The sequence below is a fragment of the Scyliorhinus torazame genome, chromosome 8 (assembly GCF_047496885.1).
Source record: "Scyliorhinus torazame isolate Kashiwa2021f chromosome 8, sScyTor2.1, whole genome shotgun sequence".
Classification (NCBI taxonomy): Eukaryota; Metazoa; Chordata; class Chondrichthyes; order Carcharhiniformes; family Scyliorhinidae; genus Scyliorhinus; species Scyliorhinus torazame.
In genome coordinates, this window is record NC_092714.1 from 62,749,076 (window position 1) to 62,770,462 (window position 21,387).

The 21,387-nt window shown below is 46.3% G+C and overlaps 1 protein-coding gene across 2 annotated transcripts in view; it reads right to left on the minus strand.

Moving 5' to 3' along the window:
• Positions 1-1,693: 1,693 nt before the first annotated feature.
• Positions 1,694-21,387, minus strand: part of casr (calcium-sensing receptor) — a 212,351-nt gene continuing 192,657 nt past the window's right edge. For both annotated transcript variants that reach the window (XM_072513724.1, XM_072513723.1), the window contains 3 exons: positions 15,877-16,107; positions 8,377-8,500; positions 1,694-6,603 (listed from right to left, as the gene is read on the minus strand). In XM_072513724.1, coding sequence (XP_072369825.1) covers positions 5,192-6,603; positions 8,377-8,500; positions 15,877-16,107 — 1,767 coding nt within the window. In that variant the 3' untranslated portion in view covers positions 1,694-5,191. The remainder of the gene's footprint in view (positions 6,604-8,376; positions 8,501-15,876; positions 16,108-21,387) is intronic.

Genomic DNA, 21,387 nt, shown 5'->3' on the forward strand with positions numbered 1-21,387 from the left:
ATGCGCTAACTCGCGCAGTCCCTTCGGCGCCGGCTGGCGTGGCACCAACCCCTCCGCTACTTCCGGTCGGCCCGACGCCGGAGTGGTTCACGCCGTTTTTTACGCCGGCATCGGGCCACCTCGCTGATTCGGGAGAATCCCGCCCTACAAATCTGACCCAAATACACAGTAGGATAGTATTACTTCTCGAGAAAAGAAAGTTTCATGTTTTGAACAGAAGCCTTTTTGAGAAGGAATGTTCCAAAGAAGGATTCTGAATTTTTAAATATTAACTTATATTTTCTCTCCAATGGTATCAGAGTGAGACCAGTGGTATAGCAGTTGTGAGTTTCTTGCTTATGAACTATTAATACACTCTGGACAACTCAGTGAGTATGAGGTGCAGCAGGAGCTAGAATCAGCTGATAGAGGAGGAACAGTGAGGTTCCTGTTGCAAGGGAGCTAAAGATTTTGAATATAGATTTCTTAAAATGGGAAATACTTTTGAAGGGTTTCTTTTTTACAGTTCTCTGCTGCAGTAGTTGCTTCTCATGTTTCTGCTGAGGTCAGGCTACAGGCAAATTTTCCACCCACCCTTTTATTAGCACTTAGGGCTTCTCAGAATAGCAATTCCCAATAGGCAGATTCTATTGAACCATGGAAGAGTAGCAGCACCACAAGTTGGAACAAAGGAGACCCAGGCAACATTTACTGAACCATAGAATCCCAACAGTGCAGAAGGAGGCCATTCAGCCCATCGAGCACCCCATGTGGATTTTGCTTAATGGGAGCATTGTGGACAAATTTCACTCACAAGAAAATAGAGTAACTTAAGGTAGGGCTAGAAGTTGGGAATGTGTGCCAATTCTCATGAAGTAAGAGATGTGTAGGTAGAAGCTTGTTAAAGTGCAAGAAGGGGTATCAGGGTCAAAAATATATGTAATTGCTGGGTTCAAGATGCCAAATTAGACTCCCCCATTATCGGAGAGAATTGTGGAAGTGTTGCTTTAAGAGAGTGAACTCTGTGCTGGATCTCAGGGTGGGCAAGGAAGAAAAGAAAAATGGGTTCGCTAAGGCAGAAATTGTAGTAATGATTTCAAAAGGAGCAATCACTTTGTTTCTAGTATGTCCTTTATTTTTGTTTATATAGATTTAGAGTACCAAATTCTTTTTTCCAATTAAGGGGCAATTTAGCGTGGCCAATTCACCTTCCTGCACATCGTTTTGGGTTGTGAGGGTGAGACCCACGCAGACATGGGGAGAATGTGCAAACTCCACATGGACAGTGACCCAGAGGCGGGATGGGACCCTGGTCCTCGGCGCCATGAGGCAGCAGTGTAGTATGTCCTTTATACCTTAATATGTCCTTCAATATTTTCTTGTCTAATGCCTACCCATGGTGAAAGTATGGTGCATATGTCATCTATGACCTAATCTTATGCTGCTTCTAAATGATAATTTATAAGAGGAATAATTTGCAGCTGATTGATGGAGACATGACATGGGTGTGGCCATGGATGCACACTGAAAATGATTGCAACGGCTCATGTTAACTGGAGAATTAAAAATGAAATGACTTACAGAGTTCACAGATAGTTAAGTGCATTTCAATGGAGATTCCAAAATGAATATCATTCATGTCTGAATCTAAAGAAACCAGGTCAAAGAATACACAAATGAACAGTGTACAAAAAAATTCAAGCGCTACAAGATGTTTTGATTCTTATGAACAGCTATTTATCAAGAAATATGTATTTAATAGATATATAATTACCAATTTTACACATTTGATGTTTGAAATACAATTTGCATTTAACATAATGTTAACAATTTTTTGTTACAAAATCATTACATGTTCTTGTTACAGTTCCTTGAAGTCCAACTTTCAAATATAAGTGCAAGGAAACAGTTTCATCATCGCAGCTGCCAATCTTGGTTACAGCTACACATGGCTCTAAGTTTTCAATCTTACTTGCTTTTTCTCTAGCTAACTCGATAATGTAAGAACCACAATTTCACTATCTGATCACATATTTTAAATGTGTGTCATCCTATCAAATAGGATAAATGTAATTCTGTTATCTGGTTGCTTAGTTTATCTTCCAACTCAGCTCATTTAATTGTGGTATCCATTGTAATTTATTCTGCTGTACAGTACAGGTCATTAAATGTCAATCTTAAGAAACATAAATAAAAAGAACAGGCATTGCATGTAATATAAACTCTAGTTGAAAGTGATGGACTAATTTCAATTTGATTGTATTTGTTACTGCTGCCTCATCAATCTTACAAATGCCACACAGTTCCATTAACATTGTCTCATTGATGTCAAACCCTTCCAATACTAAATCATCATTAATGTTAAAATGCTTTATTGCGGCTGTCTCACCGATTCCACATTATACCATTACAGTTGTCATACTGCTTCAACATCAGACTCACATTGAAGGAATACCACTGTTACCCTTGTAATGTTCTGCCGCTCGATCACACTGTCATTAGCTACTATTGGGTTTCACCTTCGCTTTTGTCAATGTTAGGTTGTTTTATTCTCGCTGAATCATTTTTGTACCACTGTCTCATCAATATAGTACATTAGACTGCTACTAAGCAATCATTTGTTATTATTACATCCAACAAATATTTCTGTTTTTCTTCTTAGGCAGTCACTTGTGTTGAGGATGACTTTCTTCCACTCTGGTTTGATGAGTTCTGAGGTGGCTGATAAGTCCAATGCGTGACCTGCAGACTCTGCCACACATAGATCATGTAGTGCTTGAAGGTTTGGGTAGATGGGTTGTTTGGAGGTTTGGGCGCTCCCTCCTGTGCCTTGACTTTGTCTATGTTCCCACTGACATCTCTCAATGTGTTCAGTGCCTCTCCAAATGAGCATTTCCCATTTGTTTGGCCATATGCCAAGACCTCCCATGAATCAGCTAGAACGTTTGACCTCTTCAGAGATGCTTTGAGAGTCTCCCTCAAGGGTTTCTGCAGTCTTTCTGGGTGTCCCCTGCTGCAACCAAGTTCCAAGTAGAGCAGTTGCTTCTGGAACCTATTGTTAGACACAAAAAACGTGTCCCACCCTGCAGAACTGGTTTAGCATGGTTAGTGCCTCAATGTTGGGCATGTTGGCTGTAACCTTGCTGCTGGACCATCCTTCTTGCCAATGGATTTAGAGGATTTAGTAAAATCACTGCTGGTAGTGCTTCTCCAGTGCTTTGAGGCCAACCAACCACAGTTCATGGCCATTCTCGATCACAAAAGCCTTTGACTGTCAATCACAAAGACTTATGAATATCCATTCTCACCACCCTCCACCAACTCCACAATGACATGCAAGCTACAATCCTCACCAATGGAACCCTCACAAACCCTATCTTGCTGAAAACTGCAGTCAAACAATGCTGTGTCATTGCACCAATTCTCTTCATTTTCTTTGCTGAAATACTGTACCTCACCTCCAGCAAATTACCTCCAGGCATGAAGCTAATCTACAGAACAGATGGGAAACTGTTCATATATTTTTACTGCACACATCTCACCATGATATTTTATTCATAGCCCTCTTCATATTTCATTCTTTTTTCATTTTCTCTTCACCTTTCTGGATGTCACTGACTGCTGATTGTAGGTTTATAATGTGAGTTCTATTTTGCTATCATGGGTATTAAATTACAGTACTACCATTATCTTACAACTTCTATAAATTTCTATTATTAATGCTCCAATGTATGACATAATATTCTATTTTCGCCATTATCCATTCATACTACCTATTGTCCATATAATCATAACATCAAATGCATACTGCCATATCACATTACTGTCTTTGCGTCAGCAAGTTAAAGGCAGCATGAGCCTTAATACTGGAAGTGAAAGGTAATTTGATACAAGCAGCAGTATAGTGCTTGTTTTTACCAAACTTCAGCATCACAGTTAGATGACTTTCAATTCTTAAAAACAGGAAATGGCTGTCAACTCCAGAGAGTTAGTTCTTTTTGAAACATCAGAATCACCTATCAGTATGTTCCCCAGTCCTTTCTCTCTCCAGAAACACCATTGTCTCCTGAACCACTTTATGCTGTCTATTTCAGTGGCTTTCCTTGGCAACTTACTCCACAACACTATTACCCTGAGGATGAAAAAGTTCATACTTCTCATTCTTATCTTCCGATTTATTTAACTTGTGTCTTCTCCTTTGCTATTTCTCTTCATAACGTTGAAGACTTCAATTTGATTTTATTAAAGTTTCCCTTCTGCGCAAAGAAAGCAAGTTTAACCTCTCTGGCTTCTCCTCATAACTTAAATTCCTGACACCCAGTGTCAACTTGGTTGCTTTCTACTCTTCCAACAATAAAATCCTTTCTGTAGTTTTAAACTTACAATGTAATTAAACATGTGTAACATGATGCAATAACCACAGAGATGCAATACGATAGCATGTTACCACTAATGACATTGCTTACTTCCAGAGCCATATTCCTACTTAATTTAATAGACCTCGCTCGCGTCTGATAAAATTAAAAACTGCCACAGACTTTCCATATGATTGGTGTAACTGTCATGTTAATGCAAAATAAATAATCTGTGTTTGCAGCAGTGATGTTGCATAGGGGTAACCCATTGTTGTAACAGTGCGAATTTCCTTGAAGGATTCTGAAAGGTTTTTTGTGCTGGCATCAACTTCTCCAACACTGTTTTCGATAGTTTGTGACTCATTCTCTAATTACTTGGGTTTGTTGAAATATATTGACCCAGTATATAATTTTGAAAACATACAGATGTTTGTGCAATCACAACTTTAATGACCTTTCAAGTACACAAGCCTCTTTAGCTTTTGTTAAAACTGTTGAAAGAATACAGTTGTTAAATTGTGTATCCATAGGCCATTCTGTTTCACCTCGTTGTTTTCTTTCTGATTTTATTTCCTGTAACTTATTCTGTAGCATTTCTAGGCTTGCATTCATTAAAAAAAAAATAATGTGTATCTCATTTCATAGAAAATCCAGGGATTGGCCGGCCATGACAAAACTATTCTCCTAATGTACCTCTCAGTTTCGGCAATGCTTCAATGTCCTGAATTGCCATTTGGGTAGTTTTCTAGGTGTAATATTGAGTTTTAATTTTTGATACAGACAGCAACAGAATAACTTACATTTTGCACCAACAGCAATTCACAAAAGTGCTGGGACTATCTGAAAATATTGCACAGTTAAGAATTTATAGCATTATCTCCAATGGTGCCATCAACAAGGTTTCTTGAATTTATTGAAGTGTTGGAGGACATTTCTTCAGTTTTTCTGGCATATTCTTTGCTACCATCCAATGACTCAAGAGTTCCTGATCCATTGTTTCCCATTATCTTGCACCGCATGTCATTTCCTGTATCGCAATTCTGAAGAGGGATCAAAACATTGTGCTTCATCAAAAAATCATCGCTATATTTGGCTTCCACTGAATTTCGCCTCCTCATGCTCCTGCTAACAGTTGCATATCTTCCAGTTTCCTCAAAACTTAGAGATAAGGTGACAGTTCCGCTGCCAAAACTGACCTTCTGCTTACTGCACCTCGGCATCTCCATGGTGATTGGTTCAGCATGGGCGTTTCTGCTACAGATTGAAGATGATGGAGAAGAGACAGTCGAACCACCAATACTATTGGACCTCTTACGGGATAAGGTACTGCGTCGCAAAGTTGCCCTTGCTGCCACTTTAAAAGCATGGGCAGCTGTACTACATCTCACTTCTTCAATGGTATTTCTTGATGGTTTAAACAAAATTATATAGCATTTGTTAAAATAAATGCATCCAAGCAACCCAAAACTTGATGCAAGTATGGCAATGACTTCAACAGCTGAAACAAATTTCCCGTAAGTGCTCACATAAGCAGGGATGAATGAGATCCAGACTATGAAAAATATCAGCATGCTGAAAGTAATAAATTTGGCCTCGTTGAAATTCTCTGGGAGTTTGCGAGACTTAAAGGCAAAAAAGAAGCAAATGGCGGCAAGGAGGCATGTGTAACCGATGAGAAACCCAAGCGCCATCAAAGAACCTTCATCACACGTAATAAAAATGACTTCATCTTCTAGTTCATGGTTTCTGTAGCTTGAAGGAGGTGCTGTATAAAGCCAGATGACACAAGTAACTATTTGCACAAGAATACAGAGGAAAACCAGTAAGAATTGCAAATTGAGGCCCACCCACTTTCGATGAAGGCTGGTTGGGATCTTGGCCTCGAAGACTAATAGTACGCGATTCGTTTTCACCAGAATGCAAGAAATGCACAGCACAAAGCTGATTCCAAACGCAGGCTGACGTAATCTACAAGCCCAATCTCTTGGTTCTCCAATAAAGATCAATGAGCTGGAGAAGCAGCAGATTAAGGAGAAGAGGAGGAGATAGGAGAGTTCTCTGTTAGTGGCTTTCACAATAGGAGTATTTCTGAACTTAATGAATACACCCAAAACAAAGGAAGTCATCAGTATTCCTAGAATGGCAAATATTGTCAGAGCAATTCCAAAAGGTTCAGTCCATGATAGGTATTCAATCTCCTTGGCTATGCATGATGTATGATTCTCATTTGACCAAAAATCATTGGGACACTTTGTGCATGCACTTGCATCTAAAGGAGAAAAACATAGCAAACAATGAATCAAGTATAGTCAATTATTTCTTTGGTGCAAATAGGCCTTCAAAGCATTAGCTCTTTACTCAGTGAAAGTGGGTAATCATTCCATACTGCCTTATTTCCGTTCAAAGACATTATTGCCACTTTATTATTACCAATAGCATTAAGTTTTGTTACTTCCTAGCTGAGCTTTAAGAATGATGAATATATTGTTAAATTTTCAACATCTAATGTAGTTTGTTCACTAACAACCTTTTGCATCTCAGTAGTATCAGTCACCTTCTCCCCACTACTTTTATTCTAACCTGTATGAGGTTGTGCTTAGCTATCGGCCAGGATTCTCCATTTGAGAGACTCCGTACCAACGATGGGACTGAATCGCGAAGTTCTACGTTGATGAAAGCGGTGCCAGTCCCAGAGCGATTCAGGGCACCTTAAGGGGCTAATACTGACGTCACATGGATCTAGTGCAATTCCATCACATGCCGGCATCTGATTCACCGGGGTCAGATTTAACACAGGAGAGCCTGCCAGGCTGCAGCCGCATATAAGCACCCCATTCCCCATACACATTCCAGTCAAGGTGATGCCACCCGAAGAGTGACCCTGGGATTCGTAGATGCGGATCTGGAGACATTGCTGAATGGTGTGGAGGAGAGGTGGGGCTCTGACCCCGCACCTGTCCCTGCCGGCAGGGGTACTGATGGCTGGCACCATCCTGCACTCTCCCATGGGATCTACGCTGGGTGTCCCGCCAGCAGGGTTGCGACTGGTTGTGTGTGTGTGTGTGTGTGTGGGGGGGGGGGGGGGGGGGGCACGGTCTGTGGGCTCCTCGGGGGACTGCCATTGGGGGAGGCACCCATACAGCCGGTGGCACTCTGCCTAACTACGGGCCATGGTGGGAGGTCAGTGGAGTGCGCTGCAATATGGCTGCCTGCAGGCCGCAGCAATACAATGATGGTCCATGCCTGAACATCCTGGTCCTGGCGGTCACCCCGATCCCACAGTACACCCCCTGGCTGCCACTCAGTGCTCTCCCCAGACCTGACAGTCACCCCTCCCCCTAGCTAGCAGCCGGACTGGCAGCCCATGGTTGCGGCTTGGGAACATGTCCTACCTCCTCTCTCTCTCCCTCAGCTGCCTCGGCGCCGATTTCCCAATTTTAAATACCAAAAGTGAACCTCGCCGTTGGTGATTCCTCCTAGTGGAGGCGGAATGTCGCTGGAGGCCAGGAGAATGCAGAGGCAGTCCCATTAATGATATGCCAACGGCGTTTACTGTTCGATTTGCATGCCCAGGCCAGTGTTTAATGGAGAACACATTCACACCGCTGTCGAGACACCGGAACATGGCAATCTTTGCGGCACCCGGCGCTGACGTTGATTTACGGCTGACGCGATTCGCCGCCCAATCGCGATTCTGGCGTCGCTGGAAGGAGAGTCCCACCGATCATGCCTGACCTCACCAATCTCCAATAGCTCTGTTGGTGGGTCACTCATCCAGCTACAGCCCTGCATTAATATGACATTTGATGGGCCTTAGGCATTAATGGGCCAGTCAAACTGTTGCTTCCGAATTTATACCTACAGGCCCAATCTCCTTCAAATGTACCTGGTTATCTTTGCATTGATGTAAGGCAGGTCAATTGTAATATTTTCATTTTAGTTTCTAGGTTTCTGGAGGCAGAACTCTCGGAGATTTGGACTTGCATATTCTATATCAACCTCTATTACAGGCATTTCCAAGAAAACAGGCAGTCTTGCTTACCACTTTCATCACTAAATTCTCCTTCTGCACATGCTACGCACTCAAAGCAGCAGGTGGGTTCCCCTTCAATTATCCCCTTCCTGGTGCCTGGCACACAATCACGACTGCAGTTAGAAAAAGGGACCTGGAAAGGTAAATACATTTTTTAAAGTTAAAACTTTGATTGAATTGTTTCATTAAAATCTTTAGAGTTGAATTTGTGGTTAGTGAGTGGGAGATCATCCGTATAAATTCATTCTCAATGTTTTTATTCCTCCTTGTTACATTACTTAATATTTCATTTCATTCAAGAGATTTCTCGATTGAAAAGTGTTCTGAAATGTAGCTTTATGGCTGCACAGTGGCACGGTGGCACTGCTGTCTCACAGTGCGAGGGACCTGGGTTTGATTCTGACCTTGGGTGACTGTGTGGAGTTTGCACATTCTCCCCATGTCTGCGTGGGTTTCCTCCCACAATCCAAAGATGTGCAGGTTAGGTGGTTTGGCCATGCTAAGTTTCCCCTTGGTGTCCAAAAAGTTATCTGGGGTTACGGGTTGCTACGGAGTGGGCCTAGGCAGGGTGCACTTTCAGACGGTTGGTGCAGACTCGATGGGATGAATGGCCTCCTTTGCACTGCAGGAATGCTATGATTCTATTCCCTTGCTGTCAACTCAGCCCCATTTACATTGCAAGTAGATTTGGTAGCTATTTGTACGTGACATTCGTCCATATACAGCAATTCAAAGCAAATGCGTGTTCACATTTTGTGCATATGTACAAAGTTAGTTAGTACAAAGTTCTTGGAATTGTTCCATTCAAACCTGCACATTCCCTATTGTTTTAACCACGGTCTTCACAGCCGAAACAGAACATTGCTGCCATGAATACTCCGATGTCAGATAGCTGCAGACATGCCCAGCATCATGTTTGTCATAATTGTGTCTACCAGGCCTCTTGGGTTGTAAGTACCCAGGCAAAACCGTTTCTTAATTTTACAAAGTTGTCTTCAAATGTTCTACTGCTGTTAAAGGTGGTTCTGTAAATTAATTGTGGTACTGGCAATTGAGACTAACAAATTAGAGACACTGGAGGGGCCAAGAGAGGTAGTGGTGATGTAGAACTGGGTGTGGTCAGCGTACGTGTGGAAACTGTTGTGTTATTGGATGATGTTAATGAAAGGCAGCATGTAGATAAGAAATAAGAGGCGGTTAACGTTAGATTCTTGTAGGACATCAGACAAAACCTTGCCGGAGTGGGGAGAGAATTCATTGCAGATGATCTTCAGGTTACAATTGGATGGACAAGAATGGAAGTGTGGTAGTATGTATTAGGGGTCATGTGGGACTGGAAGCCCTAATGTCATTGGCTGACAGATCCCGGGTCCTGGTTGGCCGTTGACCTCTAGCTCCGCCCTGAAGGCGGAGTATAAGAAGCCGGAGTCCTCCCCCGCATGCCATTCTACTATCGAGCTGCGGGGGAACAGACACGCTTAATAAAGCCTCATCGACTTCACTCTATTCGTCTCACGGAGTCTTTGTGCGCTACAATTTATTAAGCGTGCCTAAAAAGGACTATGGAGCTCAGGATCATTCCGGAATGCCTGAGGATCAGCCCCCACGCAGTGAATGCGGCAGCAGCCTTCAAGCACTGGCAGACTTGTTTCGAGGCCTACCTCAGAACGGCCACCGGCCGGGTCACAGAAGACCAAAAACTACAGGTCCTGCGCTCGAGGGTAAGCACGGAGATCTTCTCCCTCATCGAAGACTCGGAGGATTTCCAGACGGCGTTCGCAGCACTGAAAAGTCTCTATGTCCGCCCAGTTAACCAAATCTACGCTCGCTACCAGCTCGCGACGAGACGGCAAGGTCCCGGAGAATCGATGGACGAATTCTACGCCGCGCTGCTGATTTTGGGACGAGCCTGCAGCTGCCCTTCGGTGAACGCAAATGAACACACGGACATGTTAATGTGCGATGCTTTTGTGGCAGGTATGAATTCCTCCCAAATCCGCCAAAGAATTCTAGAAAGAGAGTCGCTAGGACTCTCAGAGGCCCGGGCCCTAGCAGCCTCCCTAGACGTGGCCGCGCGTAATACCCGCGCCTACGGCCCCGACCGCGCGGCAGCCCATTGGGCTCCGTACGTACCCGTCGAGACAAACCCACCCCCCCCCCCTTCCCGGACACCCCACAGGCTTGCGCGGTCCAAACGCCAAGTCGCACCGGGGGCGCCCGCTGCTATTTCTGCGGCCAGGCAAAACACCCCCGACAGCGCTGCCCGGCCCGCGCAGCGATCTGCAAGAGCTGCGGGAAAAAGGGCCATTTCGCGGTTGTGTGTCGGTCCCGCGAGGTCGCCGCTGTCCCGGGAGAACAGGGAGCCCTGCAAGCCGTTTACGCTCCCCAACCCCCCCAGCGCCCCATGTACGACCCGCAGGCGCAGCCGCTCTGGGTCCAGACCACCGCGGTCCCGGGAGAACAGGGAGACCTGCACGCCGCTTACGCTCCCCAACCCCCCCCCCCCCGCACCCCATGTATGACCCGCCGGCGCTACCACTTCGGGTCCCGACCACCGCTGTCCCCGGAGATGAGGGAGCCCCGCGCGGTCCTAACGCTCCCAACCCCCCCCCAGCGCCCATGTGCGACCTGCAGACGCCGCCATTTTGGGTCCCGGCCACCACGAGGGGAGGAAGGGCGCCGCCATCTTGGACCACCCCAAACCTCTACGACGCGTGGGGGCGGCCATTTTGTTCATCCCCGACGCCATCTTGGACGGCAACAACGGACCCCACTCCGCTACTACAACCACGTCTCGCTTCAATTACACTCGATCAAGCTCGGCCCCGGACACTCCAGACGACGACGACAACGGTGCTAATAAACGGCCACGAGACACCATGCCTAGTCGACTCCGGGAGCACGGAGAGCTTTATCCACCCCGACACGGTAAGACGCTGTTCCTTGACCACCTATCCCAGCGCACAAAAGATTTCCCTAGCTGCAGGATCCCACTCCATACAGATCCAAGGATTCTGCATAGTTACCCTAACGGTGCAGGGGAGGGAATTCAAAAACTACAAACTAAACGTCCTTCCCCAACTCTGCGCCCCCACCTTACTGGGATTAGATTTCCAATGTAATCTACAGAGCCTTACTTTCAAATTTGGCGGCCCAATACCCCCACTCACTATCTGCGGCCTCGCAACCCTCAAGGTGCAACCCTCGTCCATGTTTGCGAACCTCACCCTGGATTGCAAACCCGTCGCCACTAGGAGCAGACGGTACAGCGCCCAGGACCGGACCTTCATTCGGTCCGAAGTCCAGCGGCTACTAAAGGAAGGCATAATCCAGGCCAGCAATAGTCCCTGGAGAGCGCAGGTGGTAGTAGTGAAGACAGGGGAGAAACAAAGGATGGTCATAGACTATAGCCAGACCATCAACAGGTACACACAACTAGACGCGTACCCTCTCCCCCGCATATCCGACATGGTCAATCGGATTGCCCAATATAAAGTCTTCTCCACCGTGGACCTCAAGTCCGCCTACCATCAGCTCCCCATCCGCCCAAGTGACCGCAAGTACACAGCCTTCGAGGCAGACGGGCGATTATACCATTTCCTAAGGGTCCCATTTGGCGTCACAAACGGGGTCTCGGTCTTCCAACGGGAGATGGACCGAATGGTTGATCAACATGGGTTGTGGGCCACGTTCCCGTATCTCGACAATGTAACCATCTGCGGCCACGACCAGCAGGACCACGACTCCAACCTCCAAAAATTCCTCCAGACCGCCAAAGCCTTGAACCTCACGTACAACGAGGACAAGTGCGTTTTTAGCACCAATCGGCTAGCCATTCTGGGCTACGTAGTGCGCAATGGGATAATAGGCCCCGACCCCGAACGTATGCGCGCCCTCATGGAATTTCCCCTCCCGCACTGCTCAAAAGCCCTAAAACGCTGCCTGGGGTTTTTTTCATACTACGCCCAGTGGGTCCCCCAGTACGCAGACAAGGCCCGCCCCCTAATACAGACCACTACCTTCCCTCTGTCGACAGAGGCTTGCCAGGCCTTCAGCCGCATCAAAGCGGATATCGCAAAGGCCACGATGCACGCCATCGACGAGTCCCTCCCCTTCCAGGTCGAGAGCGACACCTCAGACGTTGCTCTAGCGGCCACCCTTAACCAAGCGGGCAGACCCGTGGCCTTTTTCTCCCGGACCCTCCACGCCTCAGAAATCCGCCACTCCTCAGTGGAAAAGGAAGCCCAAGCCATAGTGGAAGCTGTGCGACATTGGAGGCATTACCTGGCCGCAGGAGATTCACTCTCCTCACTGACCAACGGTCGGTAGCCTTCATGTTCGATAATGCACTGCGGGGCAAAATCAAAAACGACAAGATCTTAAGGTGGAGGATCGAGCTCTCCACCTTCAACTACGAGATTTTGTATCGTCCCGGAAAGCTGAACGAGCCGTCCGATGCCCTATCCCGCGGCACATGTGCCAACGCACAAATTAACCGCCACCAAACCCTCCACGAGGACCTCTGCCACCCGAGGGTCACTCGGTTTTTCCACTTTATCAAGTCCCGCAACCTCCCATACTCTTTAGAGGAGGTCCGTACAGTCACAAGGGACTGCCACATCTGCGCGGAATGCAAACCGCATTTTTTCAGGCCGGATGGTGCGCACCTGATTAAGGCTTCCCGCCCCTTTGAACGCCTCAGTCTCGATTTCAAAGGGCCCCTCCCCTCCACCGACCGCAACACATACTTTCTTAATGTGGTGGACGAATACTCCCGCTTCCCATTCGCCATTCCCTGCTCTGACATGACCGCGGCCACAGTCATTAAAGCCCTGAACACCATCTTCACACTGTTTGGTTGCCCTGCATACGTCCACAGCGACAGGGGGTCCTCTTTCATGAGTGACGAGCTGCGCCAGTTCCTGCTCAGCAAGGGCATAGCCTCGAGCAGGACGACCAGCTACAACCCCCGGGGGAACGGGCAAGTAGAGAGGGAGAACGGCACGGTCTGGAAGACCGTCCTACTGGCCCTACGGCCCAGGGACCTCCCAGTTTCACGGTGGCAGGAGGTCCTCCCGGACGCTCTCCACTCCATCCGGTCGCTATTATGTACGAGCACTAATCAAACGCCTCATGAGCGTCTCCTTGTCTTCCCTAGGAGGTCCTCCTCTGGAACGTCGCTGCCGACCTGGCTGGCGGCCCCAGGACCCATCTTGCTCCGAAAGCATGTGCGGGCACATAAGGCGGACCCGTTGGTCGAAAGGGTTCACCTCCTCCACGCGAACCCGCAGTACGCTTACGTGGAGTACCCCGACGGCCGACAGGACACGGTCTCCCTGCGGGATCTGGCGCCCGCCGGCAACACACACACACCCCCGACACCATTCACCCAAGCCCCCCCCCTTCCTGCCACCGCCGCACCCCGCGACCGCCCCCTTCCCAGGAGGATCGGTTCCCCTCCCCTCAGGCCCGACCAAGAATAAAGCCCAAGCGGAAACCGTAAGGCTCCCGGAGACGACAACACCGGTACAAGCACCACCAGCACCACCACCGGGGCCGAGGCGATCGACACGGACGACCAGACCGCCCGACCGACTCGTGGCGTCGATCTAAATCAATATATGGACTTTTCACAAGAACATTTGTAACATTTTCACAAGAACATACCTTCTGTAAATAGTTGAAACAGGACAAAATTGTACAATACTGTATTGCCATGTGAATGTTTTTTTCCTCCCAGGACCAGCCCTGTAAACCCTTACCACCATACGAAGCATCACCCCGCCGGGTTCATTTTTGACAAGGGGTGAATGTGGTAGTATGTATTAGGGGTCATGTGGGACTGGAAGCCCTAATGTCATTGGCTGACAGATCCCGGGTCCTGGTTGGCCGTTGACCTCTAGCTCCGCCCTGAAGGCGGAGTATAAGAAGCCGGAGTCCTCCCCCGCAGGCCATTCTACTATCGAGCTGCGGGGGAACAGACACGCTTAATAAAGCCTCATCGACTTCACTCTATTCGTCTCACGGAGTCTTTGTGCGCTACAGGAAGCAAGTGAGAGCATTCTCACCCAGCGGGATGACAGTGGAGAACCATTAGAGGAGGATGGTGTGATTAACTGTATCAAAGGCTGCAGGCAGATCAAGAAGGATGTGGAGGGAAAGGGTACCTTTGTCAAATCACATAGAATGTAATTTGCGACTTTGAGAAGAGCAGTTTTTGGTACTGTGGTTGGGGTAGAAATCTGATTGGAGTTCAGGGAAAGGTGGGCATGGATTTCGGTGGCATAAACACTTTCAAGGACATTGAAAGGAAAGGGATTTGGAATGGGATGGTAGTTTGCAAAGGGGTTTTGATAACAGCAAATTTAAAGGAGTGAAGAGCGAGAACTATCAGCTAACATGGGAACCAGAAAGGAGGTTGAGTGGTCAGAGGTTTAATGGGAATAGGGACCAAAAAGCAGAAGGTGCATTCATGGACAAGGTGAGAGACAAAGACTAGAGAAAGATACTAGGTCAGGGCTGGGGGAGCATTAAAGGAAACATTAAAGGGCGAGCATTAAATGATTAGAGGAAGAGAGGGAAGTGGCTGAGACAGATGATTCAATTATCTCAATCTTGGTGACAAAGTCAATGAATTCCTCATTTTTTGTTGGAGAAGAGGGGGAGGAGATAAGGGAAAGAATTTTAACAGGGTAATCTGCAGTGGGGAAATCAAGATGGGGGTATCTTTGGATTCCAGAATGATGCTGGAGTAATGAACAGCTCCAGCAGATGAGAGCAGTATCCAAAGGTGCCTTCAACCAGACCTGAAAGTAAATGGCTAACCCAGTTGTCTACCATGTCTGTTCAGTTCTGTGCTCCAACTGGACTCAAGGAACATAGATGAGGGCTGTACTGAGGGAACGAACTAGCTGAGAGATGATAATGGGTTCAATGGAAAGTAGAGTTTTAAAGGTTGAGATGAAGGTCTAAATAATCAGAGTAGTGGCTGCAAAAATGTTGTAGTGAATGGAGGGTCAAAGACTAGACATTTGGGATTTTGAGCGTGCTGTTATAAGTGAATTGTGAGAGACAATATACAAATGACAACATATGATGAAAAAAGTTCCAGGTCATTGTGCATCAGAATATTATCCCAGTCTATACCATATCTCTACTTAGCGGAAGCAACTTGAAATTAAATTCCAATGTGGTTTGGGAAATTAGCAATTGTGGTAAATATTGAACAATTGTCATTAGCAGAAAGATAAAGGGTTATGTTTTGACAAGTGTTAATATGTACAGTCATCTATTGAAATATATTCAGGTATATTTTCCTCTGAATAAAATCAAAAAGAAATATTTTTACTGATCTGTCATAAACCTATGATAGGTTTTTACAAAACTTATTTTTCCTAACCTTGCCTACAGGAGAGGTATCACCACAATGAATGAACATTAGTGAAATTTTTAATCTGGCAAATAGTGTATCGGATAAAATAAAATGTATGATTAAAATTAATCACATACCACTTTTGAGAAGCCACTCCACAAGATTTTCTTGTCATTTATGTTGAGTCTGTCACTTGGTTTAGCATCTGCATTGTAGTTGCCAACTTCGTGAAATACTACAGATTCATCCTCAGGGGACAATTGCCAGTTGATAATGGTATAATTTCCTTTGAGGTCACCTTGCTCATCAAAATCGACCTGCTCGCCCATGCTGTTTGTAAACTTCAAATGCAACAGGTGATTGAGAACCTAGGTAGCAATGTGAAAGTCATTGTAGCAAACCTCGCATATTTAACATGTTCAAGCACACTAGTTCATATCCCATGGTGTTGCTCGGTAGAAATGTGTTTAAAAAGCATGTGCATTGTATTACTATATAATAACACTGGATTAGTAATCCAGAGGTCCAGGCTAAGGTTCTGGGGACAGGGGTTCAAGTCTCACCACGACAGTTAGTGGAGTTTAAATTCAATTCATAATCTGGAGGTGAAAGCTGGTCTCAGTAGTGGTGATTGCCGTAATACCATTTGACCATTGATGATGGTCGTAAAATCCATCTGGTCCACTCATCCTTTAGGGGAGGAAATCTGAAGTCCTTACCTGGTCTGGCCTACATGTGACTCCAGACCCACAGCAATATGATTGACTGCCTTGGCATGCCAATGGTTTGAAGTGGTGTGGCAAACCACTCAGTTCAAGGGCAATTAGGAATGGGCAACAAATGCTGGTCTTGCCAGTGATGTCCACATTCCATGAAAGAATAAATGTTAAACAATGTTCAAAACAAAATAAAGACAAAACAGTGAATAATAAGAATAACTACCATTTGCCTCTCGCCCCATGGTACTGTATCCACTAATCCCTTCTCAAATTATTTGTATACCTCTGTCTTTGACTTCCTGAATATCTCCGTTCTTGCTTTATTATCTCTCTTTATATATATATTGCTCTGAAATTAGAGACTTCGATCATCTTGAGCAGACTACTGTCGGGCTGAGTTAACATTCTGAATATATTTAATAAATCAAAGAAAATTTAAAAAGACATAATTGTGAAATTACGACCCAAGTTTCAATGTTAAAAAATGCCACACAATATTTAAATAGAAAAACATATTTACCAATTTGACAAATAGATTGTAGTGCGTGAAAAAACAACAGACTGTAACAAAATTACACTTCCCAAATTAAGCGAGAAATATAACTAACAACTTCTCACAGAGTCTGGTGTCACTGAATAAGAGGCATAACAAAACCTGCTAAATCAAACCAAGGAAAAATATAACAAAAGAGGACGGATTGATGAGAAATACAAGTGGGTGTTTGGGTTATGAAATGTAACTAGTCTGATGTCACAGCTGACTTGCTTTAGCCATGTGACTCTATTTTGCTGATCTTTCTGCTCGTGGTGGTGGGAGTTGTTGCTAACTTTTGCCTTAGTTTAATTGCTCTGTTTTATCACCTCTGCTCTTGAGTTGCCAGGTATCTTTATGATACCGCCACGTGGTTCAAGTCCGAGTAATGATCAATAATCCAATACACCGATTAGTAAGATTTAAATCAAAGCACATTTGTTATACACAGTAATCACTACTCATGCATAAATTCTACGTCTAAGCTACTTCTTACAACTAACAGGCCTATACTTAATTTGGAACTGGCCCACCAGGTCAGGGAAACGAATGGCCTTTCGTTCGGGTTCTGAGCCTGCGGGATTCGAAGTTGGTACAGATTGGTAGCTAGGAGCGCCTATCTCGTAGCGAGCGTTGAAGTAAGACTTACTGGATGTCGGCAGGGGCTGAACCGGTCACTGTCAAGGGTTGGCTCGCGTTGCTGAGTGACCCGGTCAAGAAGAGCGATTTGAACTTGGGCTTGATTCTTATAGTCCCCAGGGCTTCCCGCCTTTCGGGGTGAACCCTGTACCTGGCTCCAAGTGATTGGACTTTGTCCCAATCACTTGGTTCGATTTTCTCCAATGCTGGAGCGGTTCCCTGATCGATGGGCGGTCCTGAGGTGGTCGTTCACCTCCCTTTGTGTAGGCTTCTGCTGGCGCCAAAGAGTCTGGTTTGGCTTTGTGTGTCGAAATGTTGCTCATTATTCCCGGGGATTGCTCATTAGTATGCAAATGGCTGGTGTTTTATTATGCTGATGGTTGCTGGTATCGATCTTGTCTGGCCTTTCCAGAGGTAAATACACACTCAACCTGCAGCTGCTCGTTTGTGTCCTGTTGGCTGACTTTCCCATCAGCCTTTGCCGTTCGCCATTTTAAATCGGGAGTTAGCCATTTTAACTGGCTACATACCCTCCTTGTGATCCTAACGCGAAGCGTGAAGGATCACATAACTATGTTGTTTTCCATTCCCTGACCTGGGGGGTACACTTCCTTCATGGCCTCTGCACTGACCATAGCTATGCAAAAAAATTTTAACTAACAATTCTAAGGGCGCTATGTCAAACAGGGACATGCATTACAAAACAATAAACTGGGAACCTCTAACTATTCTTAACACACTACACTCACTTAAACATTTCATTATCCTAACTTCCTCAACCATACAAACAAAATCATAGCATTTTATACATCAGTCTTCCTGGCTTGGCAGTCAAGCTCAGGATCGTACAATTTACTCATGAACAGTTCTTTACATTTCTTTAGTTACAATAAACGCAAGTGAATGCATTTTATTATAGATCGCGGGGGTCGGGGGTCTGGTCGTATCTGAAAATAGGGGATCTGATCCTATATACTGGGGTTCGAGCGCGGTAGGCTCTCCTTCTCCATTTCCGTAGACGCATAGTCTGAACTATGCAGCAGAGTATCGCTAATACCAGTAATGTTTCTATTACATAGGACAGAGAGTACCAGGTTATAAACCTGGCACACCAAGATGATGTGGTGTCGCTGGTGACTGGGCTCTGGGTACTGCGGGGAAGTGAAACATTAACGGCTGGGGGGCCTGAAGTCATGGGGTTCGCGTTCACACGCAACCAAATGTCCATAAATCTGATGCTGATCCATATGAAGGAAGTCCTCATGGCTCTTCTCTTTCCTTTTCTTACTTCTCTTCTCCGGTCCTGGAGCTTCTGGAGTTCTGTGGAAAAAAGCATAGGGTCTGTAACTATCTTTGTTTAATATCTGTCCTGTAGTGCCAATTACTCCCTTTATAATTGGTCACTATGTGTGACTCCCTCATTTTCTTTTTCAAAAATCGAATTTTAGGACAAGACACACTTCCCAATAATGAACCAATGCGAGCCGTCTGACTCCAAATGTTTCAGGATGTAAATAGCATGTGGTTGGCAACCTAAAGGTTACCCAAACAAAACAAAACTTTTTGAACGAAAAGTGCCAAAATGAGGTGCGTATGGGCCGCGACGGGTAAGAGTTGGATGGAGTCCCCGGGTAGGACGGCTACCAATGCCGTGTCTCTCCTACCCGAGCGTAGTTGACCAGAGCGGGGTTCCCAGGCAGTGCGGGTCCCAAGCCGTTTCTCCACTGCCTGAGCAACCGACAAGAACGGGCAAGAAATGTAGTCATCGTGGTGGGGCTGCCGTAGTGGTTCTACCTTCGAACCAGAAGGGCAGTTACGAACGGGCGTCTGGTTCCTTAACCAGTCTCTGCAGACAAGTCTCAGAGGTTTCTGCTGAACTAGTGTCTGGCAATGGTGAGTCTCTGTAGGCAAGTCCTCAGAGGTTTCGGCCGAATAGGCGTGGGGCAGTGAGAAAGAAATTCTCCTGTCGGACATACAACATTTAACAAACTTACAAACAACATAAAACATTCTGCAGGTTCCATCAGAAAGGACACAACTTCTCCCAAGCGGTTCCTTTAAAACATCATCTGGACACCTCAGTTCTCGGTTGCGAACAGGGTCGCAAAGGGGTTCTCGGTTTGGGAGTCAGACCCAAGGTCGTCATCTTCTCCCGGGTGCCAAACTCTTGAGTGTATGAGGGCTGAAAGGTCTACATGGTGTGAGGTGGGGTCGCTCTCGTCGTTGCGGACGAGTCGGAACGAGTTATCTCGGTGCCAATAGTTGGTGTCTAGTTGTGCGGGGACAAAAATCGGGGTCGTCAGTGTGGTTCGGTGGCTGGTGGTGGGATTTATTTAGGAAAGTGATCATGAAGGGATCACTCGGATCGCAGTCGGAATCGCTGGGTGTGGGGCCTGTTGCCTGGGGATAGTAGGGAGGCATGCTGTGGCTATCGTCCGAGTCACAGTCGCTGTCTCTGCTGCTGCAGTCGGTGGGCGTTCCGGGGCGGAGTGTATATTTCGGGGGTGGAGTCGAGGTCGAGTCCGTGGCTGGGCTGGACGTGTTGGGGGATGGTAGGGTTACGTTGGCTGTGGGCGGGGTGTGGTGTGCTGCGTCGAGCATGACGTGGTGTGCGTGGTTAGACTGTGTTCCATATGCCTTCAGCTGGTTGATATGGAACCACGCAGTCTTACTGTTGGGGTACTTTATTTTATATACGGAGGGGCTTACTTTATCCGCAATGGAGTACGGACCCGAATATTTTGGTGACAGGAATGTGCTGGGGTTATATACAGAGAGCATAACTTGCTGTCCTATACTGTACTCAGTCGCATGCACTGTCTTGTCGAAACAAGCCTTGCTCTGTTTCTTTCTGGTGCCCAATTTTACTGCGGCTGCTAGCTGAGCCGTTTTAACATTTTCCACTAATTGTTCTACTGCTTTCTCGTGTGTGAGGGCCGTCACTTCGGGGCTGGTCAAGTCCAAACCTAATAAATATTCTGTGCCTTTCATGGGGCGTCCGGTCATGAGGGTGTGTGGGGTGTAACCTGTGGAAGTAGAAATTGTGTTACGTATAAATATCAGCGCAAAAGGAAGGACTGAGTCCCAAGTGGTGTTGTTCTGCTGGACCATTTTTCTGAGGGTGGATTTTAGGGTCCGATTCATGCGCTCCACGATACCACTCGACTGTGGGTGGTACGCAATGTGGAATTTTTGGGTGATGACAAATATCGTGAGGACGTTCTGCATGACACGTCCCGTAAAATGGGAACCTTGGTCTGATTCAATGCTGCAGGGAAGTTCCCATCTTGTAAAGGTGTGGTGGGTCAAAATCTTGGCTGTGGTTTTTGCAGTGTTTGTGCGGGCTGGGAATGCTTCCACCCATTTCGTAAATGTGTCAATTACCACAAGTACATATTTATAGCCATTCCTGCAAGGGGGCAATGGTCCTATAAAATCGATCTGGAGGTTAGTCCAGGGGCCATTAACGGGTCGGGTGTGGCTGAGTTGAGCCTTTTTGGCATATCTGTCCGGATTATTCTGGGCACGGGTAAGGCAATTCTCGATGTAGTGGTTTACATCATCCTTTAAATTCGGCCACCAACAAAGCTGTTTGAGATGGGCTGTCGTGGGATCGATTCCCTGATGTCCATGACCGTCATGGAACAAACAAATCAGTTGATTCCTGTCCTGTTCAGGAACCACATAAAGGGTGTCTTTTAACACCACACCGTCATGCGTGGTCAGTGCATTTTTGAACCGCTCATAGGGTGCTGGAT